Source organism: Lemur catta, chromosome 16 (assembly GCF_020740605.2).
Source record: "Lemur catta isolate mLemCat1 chromosome 16, mLemCat1.pri, whole genome shotgun sequence".
Lineage (NCBI taxonomy): Eukaryota > Metazoa > Chordata > Mammalia > Primates > Lemuridae > Lemur > Lemur catta.
In genome coordinates, this window is record NC_059143.1 from 16,132,019 (window position 1) to 16,153,005 (window position 20,987).

The 20,987-nt window shown below is 50.7% G+C and overlaps 1 protein-coding gene across 2 annotated transcripts in view; it reads left to right on the forward strand.

The window, feature by feature from the left end:
• Window positions 1-1,042: 1,042 nt before the first annotated feature.
• CABLES1 (Cdk5 and Abl enzyme substrate 1) overlaps window positions 1,043-20,987 on the forward strand; it is a 103,660-nt gene continuing 83,715 nt past the window's right edge. Inside the window, exons 1-2 of one of the 2 annotated variants that reach the window (XM_045527482.1) lie at window positions 1,833-1,938; window positions 2,046-2,129. In XM_045527482.1, the coding sequence (XP_045383438.1) occupies window positions 1,919-1,938; window positions 2,046-2,129 (104 nt within the window). In that variant the 5' untranslated portion in view covers window positions 1,833-1,918. Of the gene's footprint in view, window positions 2,130-20,987 lie in introns of both variants that reach the window. The other variant, XM_045527481.1, reaches the window with a different exon arrangement.

The following is a 20,987-nucleotide window of genomic DNA, read 5'->3' on the forward strand; positions in this document are numbered from 1 at the left end:
ACCCCACCCCCAGCCGTGACCCGCACTTGGGGGTAGGGCTGCAACTCCTCCCAGATCCAGAGCTGCTGTTCTAGAAGGGTCATCGCGTCCTTGGGCAGGAACCCACGTGTATAGAAGACATAGGAGGTGCCAAACTGATGTTTATGAAATAAACGACAGAGTTAACTGTCCATTTGGTTCCATTTTATGTGGGGGAAAAACATTTGCAAGGTGACAAGGAGAAAAGAGTGTGAGGCCCTTTTAGCCCACCTTAGTCTTTCATAGAAAATAGCATATTTCAGGGCCAAAGTAAAAATTTATGTTAGCCTTTACTAAAAGAGAGATAAAACGTGACAGCACCACGGAATGAGGATGTGTAAATTAGTCTGGCCACAGGGAAGATGTTCTAGCTCCTGGGCTCTTATGCACCCCAGGGCATGTGCATTTATCTCGGGCTGAATCCTTGGCCTGCGAATGAGACCCAGCTCTAACAGCTAGCGACAGCTCTAAGGTGGGACTGTCCACGTGGGCGCTATGTAACTTTTAATAAGGACCTATTTATTTCTCGGGTCCCCACAGCAACACGGGGTCCAGTTAACTGGCTCGCTGTCCAGAACTCTGCTTCGCTCCAAAGCGTCCTGCAGACCCGCAAACTCTGCCGGGAGCACAGCCCCAGGCAGTAACTCACCAGGTCCTGCTCGCGCCCCCAACTCCCGGTGCTAGCGCGCCGGGGCAACGTGCTCGCCTCCCGCACCTGGCTTCTGCGCGCCCCGGGAGTCACCAACTCTCCCAGCAGACAGCTCGGACGAGCTGGACGCCCCGGCCGATCCCCCGCCCCGCCGCCCGCTCGGCTCTCCTTCCTCCTCCTCTTCCTCCTCCTGCAGCCCCCTAGCCGCCCGCCGCCTGCCTCCGCGGCCGCCGCCTGCGGCTTTGTTTTCCTCCCAGGTTTCATTCCCCACACGTGATACTGTGTTATTGCAAAGAGCGCTTCGGAGCGCGAGCGCGGGGCGCGCGCACCTATAAATACGGACGCCGGCCCCGGAGCCCGAGCCCCGACTAGCAGGCGAGCGGCCGGCGGGCGGGCAGCCAGCGAGCGAGCGAACGAGCGAGCGAGGCGCGCGCGTGGGCCGGGGCGGCGGCGCCCCCCGCCCGAGCACCGAGGGGCGAGCATGGCCCGCCCGCGGGGGGGCCGGGCCGCCGCGCACGCCGCCCGCGCCCCGCGCCCTGCCCAGCCCGGGTCGCCGCCGCTCGCGCCCGCCGCTTAGCACTCGGGCGCCGCTCGCTTCCCGGGGCATCGCGGAAATACCGCCGCAGACGGACACAATGGCGGCGGCCGCCACCACGGCCGCCTGCAGCAGCAGCAGCGCCGGCACCGACGCCGCGGGCGCCAGCGGATTGCAGCAGCCGCCGCCGCCGCCGCAGCCCCAGCCCGCGGCCGCCGCGCCGGCCCGGCCGCCGCCCGAACCCCCCCGGAAGCCGCGCGTGGACCCGCGGCGCCGCCAGGCTGCCCTGTCCTTCCTCACCAACATCTCGCTGGACGGACGGCCGCCGCCGCAGGACGCGGAGTGGGGCGGCGGCGACGAGAGTGGCGCGGCCAAGCCGGGCGCCGGCAGCGCCTGGGGCGCGCGGACTCGGCTCAGCCTGCTCGCCGCCGCCGAGCGGGGCGGCTGCAGCGCGCTCGCCGCGCCGGGCACGCCGCTGGCCGCCGGGTCCGGCGCCTGCTTCCCGCAGCCCTCGCTGCTGCCGCCCCTGGCCCCTGGCGGCCACGCGACCGTGCCCGGCCCCGGCGCGGCGCGGGGATTCGCAAGCCCCCTGGGCGCCGGCGGGGCGTCGGGGGAGCAGTGGCAGCCGTTCCGGCCGGCGCCCTTCCCCGCCTGTGCTCAGCCACAGCTGCCCGACGGGCCCCGGGGCGCCGGGCAGGAGGAGTTGGAGGAGGACGATGCCTTTACCAGCGTGCAGGTGCCGGCGGCCGCCTTCTTTGGCTCCGGGACCCCCGGGAGTGGGAGCGGCAGTCGGGGCCGCCTCAACTCGTTCACTCAGGGAATCCTGCCCATCGCCTTCTCCAGGCAGACCTCGCAGAACTACTGTCCGCTGGAGCAGCCGGGCCAGGGCGGCAGCACCAGCGCCTTCGAGCAGCTGCAAAGGTCCCGGTGAGTACCCAGGATGCGACGCGCACCCAACCCTGCGACCCTCCCTGCTCGGTCTCTGGCCTGCGGGACACGGGTGGTTCCCACTTTCCCACGCGACCTGCCAGATCCTGTGCTCCTGGCCAGAACCGCTGGGGCACGCAAAAGAGGGAGAGTCCCCAGGAAGTGTGTGCACGAGCCTGGCACTCGCAGAGCAAGAGCAGCATGCTCGTGCAGTGGGTCGGGACTTGGGAGTTACAGGAGTCCCCTGAAAAGCGCCACCAAACCTTCCCGGCACAGGGAGGAGGAGATCACGAACTTCCTGAAACCGGGTCCAGACCCGGAGGCGCACTCTCCCCACGCCGGGCGCGACTCGGCCGGGCGCAGACCTGAGCAGTGGCCTGGCCGGCAGCTGAGCGGCGCGCGTGAGCCTAAACTCGTAGCAGACACGCGTGATCCTCCGCAGAAATTCCTGCCTGCGCTCTAAGTATTCTTGCGGCCGGGGAGACTTGGCGTTTTCCTTTTGCTTTCCTGAGAAGTGGAAAGTCCTTAGTTCCATTGAACCAGGCCCAGCGGGTGGGGGGATGGGGAGGAAATAGGGCTTGAGGATCCCCCCCCATTCCAAGATGAATTTGCTTAATTTAGTTGAAAGCTTGTTGTACTTGTTATCTTAAATTCTCTGCAGGTATTAGGCATCTTAGCAAAAATACGAAGTACTGGACGTTATGCTTATTGTTCAGGAAATAGCTGGAGCTTGTTGCCATATGTTCCAGGGGGCAATGGAAGGCAGGAGAACCCAACGGGTCAGGAGCAGGTGGGGAAATGCAAACCTGTTCCCTGGGTGTGTCCTCCCTTGTTAGTTAATAATTAGGCCTCCTGTGAAGTTAGTGATAGCATAGACTCCACCTTGGCCCAGTTATTTTAACATCCCGGGGCCTCAGTTTCCTCTTCTTGGATGCTGCGGGCATCAAGATGGGAAGGAAGGACAATCTCTGTTACAGCCTCAATCCTGTGATGCTCATCTGAAAGCTCAGGCTTGGTCTGACCTAAGTAAGAAGGTGGCTTGTTGGAAAACTCGCTCTCCTGATGGACAAACAGGGAAGAACATGCGGGGCTCAGCCCGAAGTTTGCTCTTAGTGTACATCTTCCCAAGTGGCCTGGGAAGTTTGCTCTTAGTGTACATCTTCCCAAGTGGGTGAGAGTATGACCGTGCTCAGTATGTAGCGTTGCAGTTGAGTGCACGTGGGCCCCCAGGCAGGGGTGTGGAGTCAGGAGAAGCAGTCTAGTGATTGCTGGATGAATTAGCGACCCTGGGCACAGGTGACAGCCCTGCTCTGGCATTTCTTGTCAGAACACGCATCTTCCCACTAGCGGGCGAGTGCCAGGAGGGGAATCCCTTGTTTCTGGGCGAGTCGTGCACTCTCAGCAATTTCTGGGCAGCTCGGTGTAACTGCTTCACTTCACACACTGACTCATGATGACTCTAGACTATGCGCCCAAGCCCAGCAGTCAAGAGAGTTATGACAGGAATTGTAATAAACATACGTGTTATTCTAAGCCAGTGTGCAAGGCTAGCCCGTGTCTCCTAATGGACAGATGTGTTCGTGGTGCTAGACAGAGCTGGAGATCAGATTCCCTCACACTCTTTGTCCAAGGAGCTCATTTCAGGGGATGTGGAGGACCCTGTGTGTTAGTATTTCTGAGCCAAAGACTATGCAGAACTACATCCCCGATCCTGTAAGTGTGAACTTTCTACACGTTTTATTGATCCACGCAGTACACACAGTAAGATGAGCTAGTCACCGTGAGATGCTTCCTTACCTGTCGCATTCGTCTTACTCTTTCTGAATAATCCGTATCTGGCAACTCAATAGGCTTTTACAAATTACAGATGTGAACAGAAACAGCATCAAATTTGATGTACAGAGGGGAAAAATAGGTAAAACTGATTTAGGAAAGGCCTTTTAAAAAAAGGCTAGCTTGGCTGTGGACTGGCTGTGAACTTGAAATATCCTAGGCTGTGTTTCCTGCACTGTGCTGTGTTTATGATCACAAGAGAACTTTCACTTGCCTAGAAAAGTATGGTTTAGACAAACTCATTTGAAGAGGGCCCAAAGCCAGCTTTCCTGGTGTGCCTCCCTTTAAAAAATCCGGCAAGCCTGTGTGGTTCTATATACACTACTTCACTGATGTTCTCCTGGGATGTTGTTTTCATATCAAATGATACTTTCCTTGGATTCATTTCTTGCTATTAGAGGCATTCCATAGACCCTTGCTGCTCCAAAGTGTGGGCTCTGGAGCGTCATTGGGAGCACTTAAAATGCAAACTCTCTGGCCCCACAGGAAGATTCCCTGAGTCCAGATCTGCATTTTAACAAGATCCTCAGGTGGCTCATACACAAATTGAAGTTTGAGAAGCAGTGCTGTAGTGAATCTGAAATCGACCTTTTTTATGAATTTGAGATTTCATATATTAGTTTTGTTATACAGGTGTAAAAATTAGAATTTCCTGATCTGAAATCTTGAAATTCTTTCTTTTTGATTACTTCCATCTGAACGGTTGTAAAACCAATCACCGTTAATTGCTTGCACTTCCAAACTCTGAAATACAACAGGGAGGAAAATTTCTGCACCTAGGCCTTGGCATAAGTGGGTGCTCAGTAAATGCATGTTGATGCAGTGATTACACCATATCTGTTCACTGGGCTGGACTTGACCTCTGTCGCCCTTAACCCTCTCAGTCACCCTGTGTGTAGATGCTCTCACAGGTGAAGAGGTCCTGGGCTCAGAGAGGTTGAGTAACTGCTGTAGACTGGCCCAGCTATGGAGATGCACATACGAGGATCAGACCAAGCTCTGCCACTCTGCCATAGCACTCTGCCTGGCACACAGTAGGCCCACAGATAGTTTTTGAGCTGTTGACTGTAAATGTTTGTGATTCAGTAGGCCCATCACACTGATATGATTCTGCACTCTCTTTCCAAATCACCTCCTCCCCAATTTAGCTTCTTTGTTCAGAGCCCCCAGCTTTGCTGCTACTTCCCAGTCTCTATTCTGTTGGGGTGTCTGGGGAAGCCAGGACGGTGGGTCTGGGGATCCTCCCAGCCTCAGGGACAGGACTGAGTGCTGGGAAACCAACATACTGGTGGTTTGCTCTCAGGTGTCAGAGGAGGGAAGCCAAAAAGATGCCTTTGAGCTTCACACCCTATCGTGTTTCTCCACTGGGCATCAGGAAGGTGTTAATAGGTGAAAGGGAGTGTAAATTTATAAGGTGTGCTTTAAGGCTTCCTTTTACTTTAAAAACTTCGACTCAGGCAGCAGCTGGCCCCAGCCCTCGGTCACTCCACTTCTCAGAGCTTCTGACTGGCAGACTGCCACCAGGAGCACATGGAGTGGAGCCCAAGTGAACCCGTGTGCTGACAGAAGGGGTGCAAGGTGGCCAGGGTGCTGTTTTAAAATTAGAGTTTTGCCTCTTAGAGCACCTGAGTTAGCGTCATGCCTCGTGGAGAGTTTAGGAGGGCTCGTGGTGTAGAAGAGCCCTAAGTCCTGGGTTTGGATGCTGGTGCCACCGTGACATTGTCTGACCCTGGCCGGGTTAATCAGCCTCCTGGGTCTGTTTCCTCCTGAGAGCTTTGGCCTGTGTTTTGGGCCCTTTCAAGTGCTAATTGCTGTTGCATTTATTATTGAGGACTAAGCATGGGCTTGTGCCGAATGCTTTATATCTGGGCTTCTCAAACGTGAATGCTTTTAGAGTCACCTTAGCATCTCTTAAAAGGCAGATTCTGTATTTCCGACCAGCTCCCTGGGAAGCAGATGGACTACACTTTGAAGAGGTGGGTTTTACTGTGATTTGTTCCTCTTGTAAGACTGGGGAAACCAGGGTTCAGAGATGCTAAGTAACCTGCCCAAGGTCATTCAGCCAATTCGAGGCAGAGCTCAGGCTCACACTCACCTTGGAGCTTCTGCCCACCCCTCCCTCTCTGCGTTGCCCCTTTCGGTGGGAAAACTGGGCTTGAGCTGCAACTGTGATCTCAGTGTCTTTACTGAAAAGTAAAATGTGAGCCAAGCATGCATTGAGAACCAGAGTAAGAGAGATGGGTGTCCTTCCTAACTTTGTCACCACCTGCTTTGTGACTTCAGACAAGTCACTCTTCTGGATTTGAGAAGTCCGGGAAGGACTTTGATCTCCGCAGTAAGCAAACACAAGTTAGCACTGAGCCATTTTCCCAGCAGCCTGAGTTATAAAAGGCAAAGCTGCAGCCCAGGTGTGGCTGGGCCCTGCTGATGGCAGAGCAGCCCGAGACCCGAGACCCGCCTGTCGCCCTTCTCGCAGCCACAAAGCCTGCAGTGTGGGCGAGCCCAGAAGGTGAAATCAGTCGGAATCCTGCTCGCTGCTGGCAAGTGCCCAGGGAGGGCAGCGAGATCGAGTGTGACCTTTTGCTCTCTGCAGAGGGTGGGGAGCCACTGCGTGGCCCTGGGCCAAGCTCAGCAGCTGTCCCGGGAAGCTCCGAGTGCCTGGACTTTTTTCACTCGTCGTAAAGATAGTTGTCGGTGGGAGAAGGCCAAGGGCGGGCGATCCTGAGGGCAGAACGGGAGGGAATGGCAGGTGATGTGAGCCGACATGGAATAAGGGCGGTCAGGCTGGGACTTGGGACACCTGGATTCTGGGTCCTTATTGAATTCAGGAGTTGGGACAGACGAGCCTGCTGCCTCTTCCACGTCTTGCATCCTGAGCGTGTCAGTCGTGTGCCCTGCTGAGGCCTGGAGCGTGTTTCGCTTGGGGAAGTGTGCGTAGTCTGACCTTAGACTCAGATGTACAGTGGCGCTGGGTTTGTTCTGGGGAGCTTCCGTGGGTAAAACGCTCATGAATGAATGGGCTTCCCTCAGCGTAAAGAATTTTAAAAATCACCTTTCACTGTGCTCCTTCAGGCAGCATCGGTATCGCATCACACAGCTTTAGGAGGCCATCCACGCAGGAAGCCAGTGCCTGGGGAGGGCGTCAGTCCCCCAGCCAAAACCACCGCCTGTCTCGAGGACGTGATCTGTCGGAACCGCTATTGCTAAAGGGCCTGCAGGTTTGGCGAGTACTTCTGTGGACACTGATTTCAGACCCCAAACGCCATGGAGGGGCAGGAGTGTAAGGTCACAGAGTGGGCAAGGGGTGACCTCAGTGCTTTGTTATTTGTCAGGTATGTAGTAAAGGAAATTCTGTATGTAGACTTAAAGCCTTCTATCATTTGTTCACTCAACAAACATCGAACATGATATCAGTTATGAGTCACTACAGTGATAGTCATGGGTGATATGGACATGTAGATATAAAACATAGTCTCTGTTGGTGTTGGGTAACACGAGTAAATGGGTGCTTTGGTACAGTGGTGAGGGTTTGATTAGAGGTGAGCTTATCGTCTGAGGCCCCACTGGAGCAGGGATACTTCATACCTTCCCCCGTGGGAGCTGGCACAGGGCCTTGGACACAGTATTTTTATCTGACAAACATGTGGCAGGCATTATTCTAAGCACTTTATGGGGATCGAGTCCACACTTAAAATAACCCTGAGACTATACTACTATCATCACCTCCATTGGGAAGCACAGAGAGGTTAAGTAACTTGCCTGGGGTCCTTCAGCCCACATGTGGGAGCTGGGTTTGTAAGCCAAGCGGTCTAGCTTCAGAATCTGCGCTCTGACCCACCTCCCTCCACTGTGCTGTGGTTTAGGGGTCGGGCTCGTAAATGCTTGTTAAAGCGGCTTCAGCCAAACTGGGCAGAAGTTGACCTAAGTGGCCTCAAAGGTCACTGATCGCTTGTGATTTCCTCATTTAGGTTTCCGCCTTTCTGTCGTTCAGGGAGGACCTCTGTGCACATGGGCCCGGAGCACAGGCCAGGATAAGCAGGGATTCCTGTGACTGCAGTAATTAGATCCTGCACTCTGCCGCCTGTGCTTCCCCTCTTCTCAGCCACAGCCTCTGTCACCTCTGTCCCCCTTACGTGGTACTTTGCATGTCTTGCGTTGAGAGAATGGTACAGTGGAACGGGCCCCTGGTGTCCCAAAGGATAGTGTCTGCAGCTCCACCACTCTTCTGACCAAGTTCTTATCCATGAAATGGGAATAATAAACTGCCTCCTTCCTGGCCGTTTCCTTCGTTGGACCCTCTGTATCTTCTCAGCGTCACCCAGCTGCCACCAGCCTGTTTATAAATAACACTTTCTTGGAAATAGTCACGCCCACTCGTATGTGTTGCCTCTGGCTGCCTTCGTGCTACAGGGACAGAATTGAGTAGTTGTGACAGTGCACGTGGCCACCAAGCCTAAGCAGTTTGTTCCCTGGCTTGTTACAGAAAGGTCGTGTGTCCCTAGCCCAGTGCTCTGGTCTCATGAGGTGCAGGGGGCCCTTGGCCGCTCGCTGTCCTCGCCTCGTTCCTGCCCTGAGTGATGTCATGGCCGGGGAGGCTCCTGACTTCTGCTGGGACCCCTGTCAACTGCTTCTCCCAGGGCTGCCAGAGGGACCTTTCTGAAAGCCACATCTGACCCCAGTGGTCCTATATCCGTGTATTTCAGGTGGGGCAGATGCTGGCCTGGCCTGGGTTGCCGCTGCAGCCTCCCCTGCTGCCTGGTCACCCCCAGCGGCCTGTCGCTGCCACGCTGTGCTGGCCTTACAGAGCGCGCCCACCCTTCTCCCCAGGAAGGGTCCCCACCGCCCTCCCACAGGACGCCCCTTCCTTCCAGATCATCACCCCGCAGAGCAGCCCTCCCCGCGCTGGCCCCTGGCTCACCCTCTTCCTTCCCCTCGGGGCCGTGCGCCAGCCTGGCCTGACACCGCCACCCCGTTGGTGGTTGAGGCTCGGCGATGGGTGGGCCTGGGGCTGGCTCTCAGCGAAACGGACCAACTCCCTACGGAGAGCAGAGTGAGCACGGGACACGGACGAAGCCACCGTTCCCTGACCCTGTTAGTAGGGAAGTCTGACCCCAACTACCTGCTCCCCACTCCCCGCTTTCCAGGTCTTTCGTTTTCACCCAGCAGTCACTCCCGACCCTCAGTTCTGCCGTCTGCAGCCGGAACAAGCCTCCCGACCTGAATGTTTCAGTCCCTGTCATGGGGCTGAGGGTGAGACACGCGTGGGTCGCACCACCCGCCTGCGCCTGCTCCTCCTGCTCCCCGGGGAGGGGAGGTGGCACGTATGGAGATCCGAGCACCTCTCGGGTGCTGTGTGCTCTGCACGCATTGTTTCATTTTATTTATACACACGTGGCAATTCTTCGAAACGAGGATCATGTCCATTCTAGAGCTGAGGAGACTGAGGCTGGACCGTTAAGGAAACTTGTCTAAGGACACATAACTGGAATCTAGAGCTAGAATTGAACCCTGGTTTTTCTGACTTCTAAGCTGGTTTCTGCTAGATCCCTGGTGTGCTGTAGCTGGCTCCTTTGGACTCGGTAGAGACAGTTGAGGAATCCGTGAGCTGGTTGGTGACATGAAATCGGTCACAGTGGGAGCATTTACACCACAGGAATCGGCCAAGTTACAAGTCAGGATTTTTTCCCTCTTCCAGAGAGCTGGCTTATCAGCGTGTGCACGAGGGGCTGCCCAATATCTTTTGTGTTCTGTTCTTCCCTTTGGGGGCTGTGCGACATGTTGCTATGGAAGGAAGCATGTTGAAAACCATTAGTTTGTATAAGAATTTGCTGTTTAACATAATGATGTGAATTTTTCCCAGGGTTACCACCCCCCCTTTTTTCCACCTCAAAAAAAAATATCTGTCCTCAAGTTTCATCCTGTGTACAACTTAAAAACCAAACTTTTCACAGACACTGGGGTTCAAACAGACCTCTCAGTATTATGTGTAGGAATCATAAAATCATTAGCTATGACTTTGTTTTACAAACTGTGTAATGTTGTATTTTTATTTTTGTTTGGTTTTTAAAAGCCTCCAAGAACATATAATCAATCAGGGTTTCCTGGGTTTTTCCCCCCTCTTTGTTTGTGTTAGTAGTTTGGGTAATTGCGCACCAGTTTATATTTAACAAGGTTATCATTAATGTGGTTTGGGTTATTGCTGCACATTAGTCACAAGACAAAAGCTCGTAAAACAGAACATGCAGATGCTACGGTTTGTAATGGTAAGTGTGTACAGGACAGGACCCAATCTGGTTCCTGATTTAAAGCACAGGATATGCTTAAATCTAAGTTTCATGATAAATAGAAGAAAAATCATTCAACAAGAGATTAGTAAAATATTCAAGAATGCCAAAGATTTTTATGTGCCTGGCACGTTGATTTTTATTTTATAGCACTTTCCTCCTTGGTCCAATTATTTATAAAGCAAAATGTTTACTTGGATAGTTTTAGGAAGGATGTGAAGAACAAGAAGACAGGCACAGTCTAAAGAGTTATTTGTTTTAGGACAAAAATTGGCCTGTTAGGGGGACAAGATGTTGAAAGGTGGTTCCTGATGAACTATTATGTTTTACTGAGTTGAATAAAGTTTGCTTTTGGAAGATGAATAGTGAAGAAGATAAGATTACAAATGTCTAAGCGAATTGTGAGGTTTCAATTTAGCCATCACAAAACTAACAACTGATAACATATGTTCTATTTATTTGTTCAGTGCTTTACATTTTACAAAGTGCTTTTGCATATATATTTTTATCAAGTCATTTAAAAAAGGCAATGTGGGGGCTGTTTTTGTGGATTTGAAAGTTGCTGTATGAGGTAGAGCTGGAATTTTTAGATCTGTGTTTTCTCATTCAAAGTTGAGAGTTTTAAAACAAACACTCTACCATAGCTGTACCATTTAAGAAAACCTTAAGAAAGAATCCTATTAAGTGCTGTAAAATTTTATTCTCCTTCCTGCCCCGGATCTTTCACTTGTTATTTGTTAACCTCCAAAGAACAAAAATGCAAGGGCCTCATTCATTTCAGACTTAGGGGCTGGAGTCAGTCAAGGGCAGTATGTTAAAGTACAAAGAAATATTGTGCTATAATTTTGGCCGGCCCAGGGCCTTCTCCTCAGGGGAGGATGCTGATTTTTCGTGTGATAACCTCCGGGGCAGGCCAACAGAACCCTGGTTTGGGGCTTAGTCATGGAAAATTTTCCCAAAAATGACAGCTCTCTCCAGATAATAGTTTGGTGTCAGTTCCTCCCACAGGGAGTGAGCTCTTCCTTTATTCCCACACCCCTGCCACAAGTCCTCTGTCCCTGCAAAATGGGTGAGCAGATGCAAGAGAGGAAGAACAAGCTTTGGAATCCGATGGCTCTGCCACTTGGTGGCACCTTTTGAGCAACTCACCTAACTCTTTGGAGCCTCTGTGTCCTCATCTGTAGAATGGGGATAGGAAGTCCTTTCTTTCCGGTGTGTTGGAAGGATTAACACTGAACACCTAGCAGGGTTTTTTGGCCCTTAGTGATTGAGCAGTGAAACTGTAGCTTTTATTTCTATTCACAATTGCACACCACGTAAGAGGCAGTTGAAACGTTGGACAAGGTCTACAATCCGGGGGAGCTGACGCTATGGTGCCCTCAATAGATAAGTTGCTGCACTGTTTTAGTTTCATAGGTAGCAGTAAAATCGGAGCAGCAAAGGAAAACAGTAACCCCCTCTGTTAGGGGCTGCATCGCCCCAGCTTACACTGGAGTCTTGACAAGTCCTGTTGCCAAAGTAAAGCAAGGCAGGGTGAATTCACGTTCATCATTGTACCTTTAGAGCAGTGAGACCGTGAGGAGACGAGCGACAACCGGTCTTGCCCACATGCAGGCCCACGAAGGCGCTGCCCTGCCTGGCGGGTCCCTGCAGCCCCCGTGGGGCACACGTGGGGAGACGATTTGGGAAGATGTGTTCCATTTGCTCTCCCTGTACGGAGCTGTGGCCTTCTGTGGTCCTGTGCTGCCTGCTTGGCCTCCCTTACTAAGCAGGGTACCCTCTCAAGTGTGAGGGCTCCTCAGGGGACCCCCAGGGCCAGCGTGGCAGCTGTGACGTGTGGAGTCAGAGTTGTGTGCTGCTCTGGGGACTTGGCCTTACTTACCGTTCACCTCTGTTTCCCCTCTGCACGTGGCCCCCACCTCCTCTCCCTGAGCTCCTGGTTAAACAGAGGTGGGGCTTTGCCCAGGGCCTCCAGGTGTAGCCTGTTTGGCATTGGGTCAGCAGGGACATCAACTCCGCACACGCATCTGCGTGCCAGGCAGGGGTGGCTTGGCTATTCGGAGATTGATGGGGCCCAGCGCCCACTCCAGAAGAAAACTACAGCTCGAGGCAGCTGGGCTTCCAGGTAGCAGGAGGGGTCTGGGGCCACTGGTCACGCATTGGGAGTGGTGGTCGTATGGAGGTGGCCTTAGAATTGAGCCCACAGGTCGGCTCAACCGACCTTCACGGTGGGTGCATGATGGCAGAGTACACTGGCTGCTCCGTTAAGGAGGGTGAGTTTTATTTCAGTGGAAAAAGGGAGGCTTGTGAGCAGAGCTGTGTTTTTCAAAACTGGAGGCAGATTGAAGGGAAGAAAGAAAGCACAGCAGTGCTTTTTGCCCTTAACCCTTTGGGCATCCTAGTTGTCTCTTCAGAGAAATGAACCTGTGCACATCCACAGTTTGTACTTCTAGGGAATGTGTCTACTTTGACATGTACTGAATTTTAGAGTTTCAGGGGGTTCGTGGACCCTTGGAGATTTCTCCCTACAGGAGACTGATCAGGAAAGCTGGTGTAAGGAGCCCCAGGAAGGGTGGGGCCCAAAGGCAGAGGCAGTGGCCTGAGACTGCGGCTGACCCGCGACACTGGCTTTTCACTGCGGTGCTCGGTCCCTGCATGGATTTGGGGCACGCCCTTCAGCGCATCACTGCCTGCAGCCCCTGGCGACCTGTGGGTCCCCCACCTCTGCAGCACCTTGCTTTTGCTCATGTGGCCTGTACTGGGTTGAGTAACGCCCGTCCCTCCGATTCACACCCACCTGGAACCTCAGAATGTGACATTATTTGGAAATAAGGTCTTTGTGGATGTGAATAGTTAAGGTGAGGTCATGCTAGATTGGGGTGGGCCTTAAATCCAGTGACTGGTGTCCTCATAAGAAGCCGCACAAACGCACAGAACAGAGAGGAGAGCACCGTGTGGAGACCGAGGCAGGGATTGGAGTGCTATGTCGCCGGCCAAAGCATGCCAAGGATCGCTGGCAACACCAGAGGATGGAGGAAGCAAGGAGGGGTCTGCCCCATGGCTCCAGAAGGAACCAACTCTGCCGACACCCTGATTTTGGACTGGTATCCTCCTGGGCTGTCATTTTAAGCCGCCCAGTTTGCGGTAGTTGGTTACATCAGCCCTAGGAAACATGCACAGCAGCATCGCAGAGTCGCAGCTGGGACTGCCTGCTCTGCAGAGGGGTAGCAGCCTTCCCCTCCCTGGCCTGCAGGAGCGGACGGAAGTCCCTGTGCAGAGCCCAGACTCGGGGAGGATCTGTAGGTGGCCGCGGCACTGTGGAATTTTGGGGGAAAACTTAAACTCTATTCTGGATACTTCCATCTTTGTTCAATTCTTTGGCACGGCTGTAGACCAGTAGTTCTCGGAATGTGCTCCCTGGATGCGCAGCTCCCAGGACCTCGCCTCGGCTCTCCTGAATGGGAGGCCCTGGGGCGGGGCCGGAATCTGGGCTTCCGCAAGCTCTCAGTGTGTGTCTCATGCCTGTGTGAGTTTGGGACAGCCACTGAAGACAAGCCTCATGTGTCTCGAGCTTTACTGGGCCTTCTGAAAGATGTGAATGGTATCTAGTGCTACATGAAATATTTTTATTTTACTTCCAAGCATTTATTCTAGCACAGATCAGTGGAAGTTACCCTGTGGCACAGGGCTCCGCTGAGAGCCACGGCAGGTCAGGTTTGAGGCTCCACGTGACCACTATTAGGTTCTTCACCCCCTTTCTGTCCCCACCACGGCCACACTACATCTCTGGTAAACTTCTAGACTCTGGTGAGTCCCTTCCGCATTAGCTTTCCCTGCCTCCTTGTGCTTGGTGTATCTGTTCCCTATTTGTGTCCTGAAGTATTTTATATCTGCCTCTATTTTGAGGTTCTAGCAGGTTTTTCAAGTATTCAAACACATTCGCTGACAGCCTTCTGCCCTGTGCCAGGCACTGGGGATTCAGGGTCCCCCAGAGAGGTGGGGCCTCTGCCGCCGTGGACCTCAGTGTCTCGTGCTGGAGATCGGGGGAAAAGGACAAAAAAAAAAAAAACTACAAGTAAAGTAAATTCTTGAGGGTGCTCTGGAGGGAGTCATTGGGGTCTGTGAACATCTGTTAGATACGGTGGCTGGGAAAGGCCTTTCAGAGGAAGATGAGAAAGCAGTTAGCCACCTAAAGGTGGCACGTAGGTTTCAGGCCTTGGAACTTGTGTTCTAGGGCCCTGAGATGTCAGTGAGCTTGGTCTGTTTAAGGAAGAGAAAGAAGGCCAGGGTGGCAGGAGCACTGTGAACTCAGGGGGTGGAGGAGGCAGCCCCCGGAGTTGGGCAGGGGCCACGTAACACCAAGAGCTCTCGTGTTATAGAAGCTGCAGGGAGTAGTGTGCTCTGGCTTATGCTGGATGTGGGAGCTTGTTGCTTCCGGCTGACAGCGTCCTGCTGAGAGACACAGTGGCCCGGGATGGAGATGGGGAGGGGTTGATGGACTCGGTGCGTTTTGGAGATAGAACTTCTAGAACTTACAGGTGACTTGGACGGTCCCTGTAACCCCAGGGTTTCTGGTGTGTGGACTGATTGGACGGCCGTGGCCGTGGCATCTCTGAGACAGGATGAGGGTGTGGCACGATCCAATGTTAGGAGTTTCAAAAATGCTACCTAGAAGCAAAATTGTGCAAGCGAAGAAACTCCTGTCTCTTCTTGTCTTTTCCTCCCAATCTCCTGCCTTTACTTTCCTAATAGCTTGAGGTAATATATCCATAGGGTCATAAATAACTTTTTGATGGAATATATACATATGGAGAATTTTCTTTTCCTCCCAAGGTGGAAAATGATGTTTATGCTTAGAGATCATCCCAAGTTTTGTACTGATTGCCAACTTATTTGGCCTAAAATTTTTAATATTAACCTTGTAGGGTAAAGGTGGGACATATCAATTTCAAAAAAAAAAAAAAAAAAAAAAAAACCACCCAAATCAGATTTCATTCATTTAAGCAAGATCATTAGATTTTTCAAATATTCCTAGTTCAACTTGCACATATTTGCACCTAATTACCAAGTGCTGAAGTCTGAGCAACCTGGGATGCAAAGAAAGGTCTGTTCTCCAAGAGAAAAAAGATGCCTTCTGGAAACTGCACAATCACATGCTGTGGTAACTAAACAAATGCCCAGTGTGCCCAAGTAAGGCGGGTGTGGTCTCAGTACTACAGCAGCAGCTGCATCTTTCTCCTGTTTTATTGGTAGTTTTTTTATAATAATTGTGTGCTTGTTGAACACTCACTGTATGAGCTGCCTAGCCCTGTAGAAGTCGCTTCACATCCCAGATCTGCCCTGTCCTGGGCGTGTGGCTTTAGGGAAGTCCCTGATCTCCTTGAGCCTCAGTTATCATCTGTGAAGAGTGAGCGATAATATTTGATAATCAGATACTCTGTAGCGTGACTACAAAGAACAAATCCGATGATCTCTGTAAAGCACTTATCACAGTACCTGGAACATAGTTCTTGATAGAATCTGATGTGATTATTGTATCCCAGATACCCTGCTGGTGCTTTACAGATTTTATAGAAGCTGATACCACCATGTAAACAAGGGATTTGAACTTCAGAGAGGTGACTTTTCTTGCCAAGTCACATGGGGCTGGCAGAGTGGGGAGCCCCTCTAACTTTGAGGCTCATGCTGTCCCCAAGCTGCTCTGTTGCCTTTTCACACATGTAACATTTTCAACCCAAACAAGTTTTGTGACCTTCTTGAGCAAAATGAGTTCTGTTTTAGGATCCAGGTGGTGTTTCTTGACACCTACCCTGTTGGGCACTTTCACAAAGAACGTACACTGATGTTCCTGTCATTTACCAATCCAGCCCCTGTTGGTGGGAAGCTGCTATGTATGTACAGAGTGACTAAACCAGACTTTTTTATTTGACCCTATTAGCTGCAAATGTAAGTGAATAATTGGGGGTCTGGTGGATTGGAAGTGATGGGAACGATATATTTCAATGCAGTGATCCTGTGAGCAGTATTTCACAGAACTGGAAAGAATTTAGCATGTAGAGCTTATTATAAGAGGTGCAGTGTTCGTTATGCATAACTTTAGTTCTTTTGGAGCCAGGAAAATAAAAGTCAAGACTGAAATATAAGGAAATGAATAAGATACGTGCAGGCTGGTGAAATCTGGGATAAAACAAAATATTTACATAGGAGTTCAGCTTTGATTTTATATTGTCACAAATTGGTACCAGATGCCCGAATTTCAGACAGACTCCCAAGCTGATCCGAGAGTGTGAGTTGGAAAACAAATCACTTTGCCATTTGGAATGCTGATTGATATTTTAGGAGTTTCTTTTTGTTTTCAAAAGGAAAATAATGCATATTACAGACCCAGAAAACAGAACTTTTATAAATGGCAATTAACAGAAGATGCCCTAGGGAGGAAGTCTCCGGTTTCTTTTTATAACCCTGGCAAAAGTAATCGAAGTGACATTTTATTAACATTGGCATCTTCTGCTTGCACTGGGAGTTAGTTCAGCCTTGTGTAGCCGTGTCCAGAGCTGGTAGCTCCATTTCCATTTTCCTTCAACCTCAGGGCTGAGGGGAAACACAGGAGTATTTCTGTCTGGGGCTGTGGTGGCTTGTGGTCTCCAGATGGCAGGATCTCAGAATCCTGGGTGGTGGTACATTTTTTCCTGAATGGTTTAAAAAAAATGGCTTTTCGTTTTGAGTCTTAGATTTGATCTCAACAGTGTTTCCTTATCCTACAGGCCGTTTTACTTGCTGGCGTTTGTGAATGACTCATAAAATGTGTTTTGAATGGTCTGACACCTTTGCCTGGGCCCTTGAATGCTTTCTAGGAGGCGCTGCCATGCAAGAATATATGCTGATTTTCCCATGTAAGTTGTCAGAGGGTCACCTGGATGACAGGGAGAGCTGAGTCTGTATTCTGGCTCCGACCCTTGGATGCTGTCAGACTTGGGTGAGAATCACTCTCTGAGGCCCAGGCTGGAAGAGAAATGTCGATCCCGACGTGGGCCAGCAGGGTGCTTAGAAGTTGGTATGAGTAGAATGAGGCCATCCAGAATAGAGAGGGGCTCCTTGGAGGGTCTGCCAACCCCCTCCTGACCCCTAGGCAGGCCTCAGTATTTCCTACAGCTGCCTGGCCGTAGACTATCACGTGGGTGAGAAGGAACCCCAACCTTGGAGGCCAAGAGAGGTGAGGCTGTTGTGCACTTCTGAGCCCCGGGTTCATGGAAATGAAAGGGCGAGAGCTCTCATCCCTGCTCTTTGGCCAAAGGCTTCTCAGCTATAAAAAGAGACCCAGAAACCCAGTGAGACAGCGGCACCAAGACTGTTCTTTAGAGCCAGGACTGTGGACATCAGTCTATGCCAGCAGCCTCGACTCTGAGGGAGTGGGTTTCTGCTATAAAATTTTTAGCTTAATATAGTCAATTCTCACTACTCACAGTAGTTTGTTTTATGAAGTTGCTGAAGTCACTGAATTGGAGAATACTGAGCCACGGCTCCTGGGGGGACATACAGGGTGAGGTTCCTGCAAGCCTCTGGCCACATGTTCATTGTCCAGTCAGTATGTAACCTTGTTCCATGTGTGCTTCTGTTTAATACCTACCGTTGGTTCATCATTGAACTCATAAACAACAGCACTGCAACTCGGGCCTGAACAAAGCTTTTCGAACACGCATTTTCTCGTAAGGCGCATGGCAGCCTCCTCCTGCTGAAAAGCACCAGGCAGCACCTCAGCACCATGCTTGGGGCCATTGAAAACAGCAAAATGTGCAACAAAAATGCAAAAAATGTGACACTAAAAGTTTCAAGAAAAGGACACCAAGTATGAGCTGAAATGGCAAAGGGTCGCCTGGTTCACCTCAGCTGGGAATGCGAGTGTTGGGTGACTCAGATTTTTTTGCCACTGTGTCCGTGCACATGACTGTGAAAGTGCAGTGTGTATTGATTTTGGGATTATGAATAAATTGTAGCAAGTAGGTGAATTTGCAAATACAGAATCCGGGAATAATGAGGCTCCACTGTCCTTTATCCAGGGGTGTTTTGAGGTGCTTGCCGTGTGCCGGGGGCTTACCTAGGTGGGCGAGTCCTGGAAAGAGTCCGTTCTGTCTTCTAGGAGGGTGTGCTGCGGCCCATCTCGTTTACTCCTTGTAATACCCTTGAAGTGGGAAGGGCCGGCCTTACCATATTCCCTTTATTGGGGGGGAAGCCAAGAATCAGAGAGCTGACGTGACCCGGGAAGAAATCTGACTTCAAGGCTCTGAATTGAATGCCTTTTCCTTCCCGCCATGCTGCGCAGGCAGTAGAGAGGCAAGATATCAATAGGATGAGCGCCTTACATGATAGAATTTAAATGCTGACATCATATTTCAATACTGTTTAAAAAGTTACCCTCTTCCTGATAATTTCTTGATGAGTTAATTAGATGAAAAGCAGCACGACATTGTGATTAACAGCAGAAATCCTCGAGCCAGACTTCATAGGTTTGAATCCCTGCTTTGCTGTCCCCTTCCCTGGGGGACTCTGGGCAGTTTATAAATAAAGTAAAACCTTTCTGATCCTTGGTTTCCTTATTTGTAGAAAATAGTAATAACACCTAACATGTGGGCCCAGTGTGAGACAGTGAGTTAATTCGTATTTAGTGCTTAGATCCATGCCTGGCACCCTGTAGGCCTTCTGTGAGCCTGAGCTGTGATTATCATTTAGTGATAGGTGCTCAGGGAACGCGTGTTGGGCCCATCCTTGATGACTCCAAATAAATTAGGGAAATGGTATAGTGCGGTTGTCACTGCACGGTGCAGAGCCAAGAAGGGATTTTGCAATTTTCCAGTCCTTTTGATCTGTTTGGGTTACATAGTTCGGGCCTGGAAAATCTGGTTTAGAGCTTTATTTATCCAGTTTAACTGTCAGCAGCGAGCAGATTAAGCAGACCTTTGTCAAGGCTGTGTCATTTTTGATGAGTGGACAGCTAATCAGATGAGCAAATATTCCTGGGCACCTGCCAGGTTTAATAGTCCCGGCCTCAAACGTGTGAAAATTCAAGTAACAGAAGATGAGAATAGGAGATGGCACAAGGCAGAACATAATGAGTCACAGAGAGGGCAAATTTCCGTGCCACCCCAACCCCGCCGTCTTTGCAGCTACTAAAGTATATTTAAAACTGCCGGTTTTCCTTCCCCGCCTTTTACTCGGCATCTGGTAGAGATGTTAGTGAACAGCAGTCACGTGCCCCACAGGGCTGGGCAGGGGGGATGCCACATCTCATGGGGGGACCCTAAACTGAAGTCATCCCTGGACCCATGAGACGTGCACCTTTGTAAACAGACCTCAGGCAGCCACACCTAGCTGGTGCGATGCCTCTCACCTCTCCAGCAGGAGATAATTAAAAAGGACGTAGAGTCATTTGACTCTGATCTCACAGTTGAGTGACACACAATTAATCTTTGGGGCGATGCTTCAGTTAGGAACAAGTAAACAGGACAAAGTCTACGAGAGCATCTTAGGAAATTCCTATTTGCTTTCGTAGAGACAAGGTCTTACAACCTTCCAGGCCAAGGTGAGAGGGGGAGGCGTTCTGTTATTTTCTTATAAAAACTTGCAGCCCAAAGTTCATGTTTGGCCTATCGTCTAGTGTTAACCTTTGCTTTGCCTCACTTGCTTGCATTAATAACCTTACTCTGAAGTGCTTTTGTTAGAAAAATCCTATTTTCTCTAGAGAAAAGGGCACCTTTCCTTATAAGCAAGTAGTTTGTGACACGTTTTAAGTAGATCTTTTACCCTAGTTTTTTTTTTTCTACTTTTTGTCGGTGAACAAGTGATTCATTCTCTGCGTCTGTGTTTATTCTGACAGAGGCGACGGTTCGAGATACACTGCTAAATAGATTCCAGTCAGATGATCCCGACTATGTGAGCTTATAAAAGACATCTGTTTAAGCTTAAAAATAAATAATTAACACACATGCACAGACAAAAGGTTGTTGCTCCTAGCAAGATTAAAATTAGTCTGCTGTTGCTGAGTCTTTATATCTTAAAAGAATCTATGGTTGTGGTTCCCCCCCCCCATTTCTTCTAAAGATAAAAGTTTATGTAGAGAAAATGATAACGGTTTGGTTTTTTCCTTCTTCTTTTAAAAAACTTGTTGGCAAGTTACACAGTTATGACGGTAGGACTCTTTCATCTCTCTGGAGAATCATAAGGGAACTCTTTTCTGTGGCTACTTTGAAATTACCTAGATAAGATAAAATTATCTCAACTTTCCAAAAGGTGTTTTGATTTTCAGGTAGCTGTTTTGGTAGATGATGGATTACTAGAATCTTGAATTTAGAAATGGAAAAGACATGGGCCAAGTTGTCTTTTGCAAGACCCTCCACCCCAGGTACGGTGCCAAGCACAGGGTGTGCACAGAGACCGAGCGGCACCTGCCTCGGGGTCTGCCCTTTGGTCTGGTGGCCGTTCCTGGAGGCACTTTGGGCTTGTCCATTGCCTGAGGTTATTGCAGCAGAAGGTCAGGTGTGGGGGAAGGTGGCCCTGGTCATCCTTCCCATACAGTTACCTGTGTGCTTTATAGGGGCCACACGTCCTATCTGGTCTTCATTCTGGGACTCCCTTGTTAACAAAGGCCCCTTCTAAATAAAAGCTGGCCTGCAGACTGTGATAAAAGTCTCACTTTGAAAATGTAAAAAACAACTCACTTTATCTATCGTGTCTTGCCTTCATATTT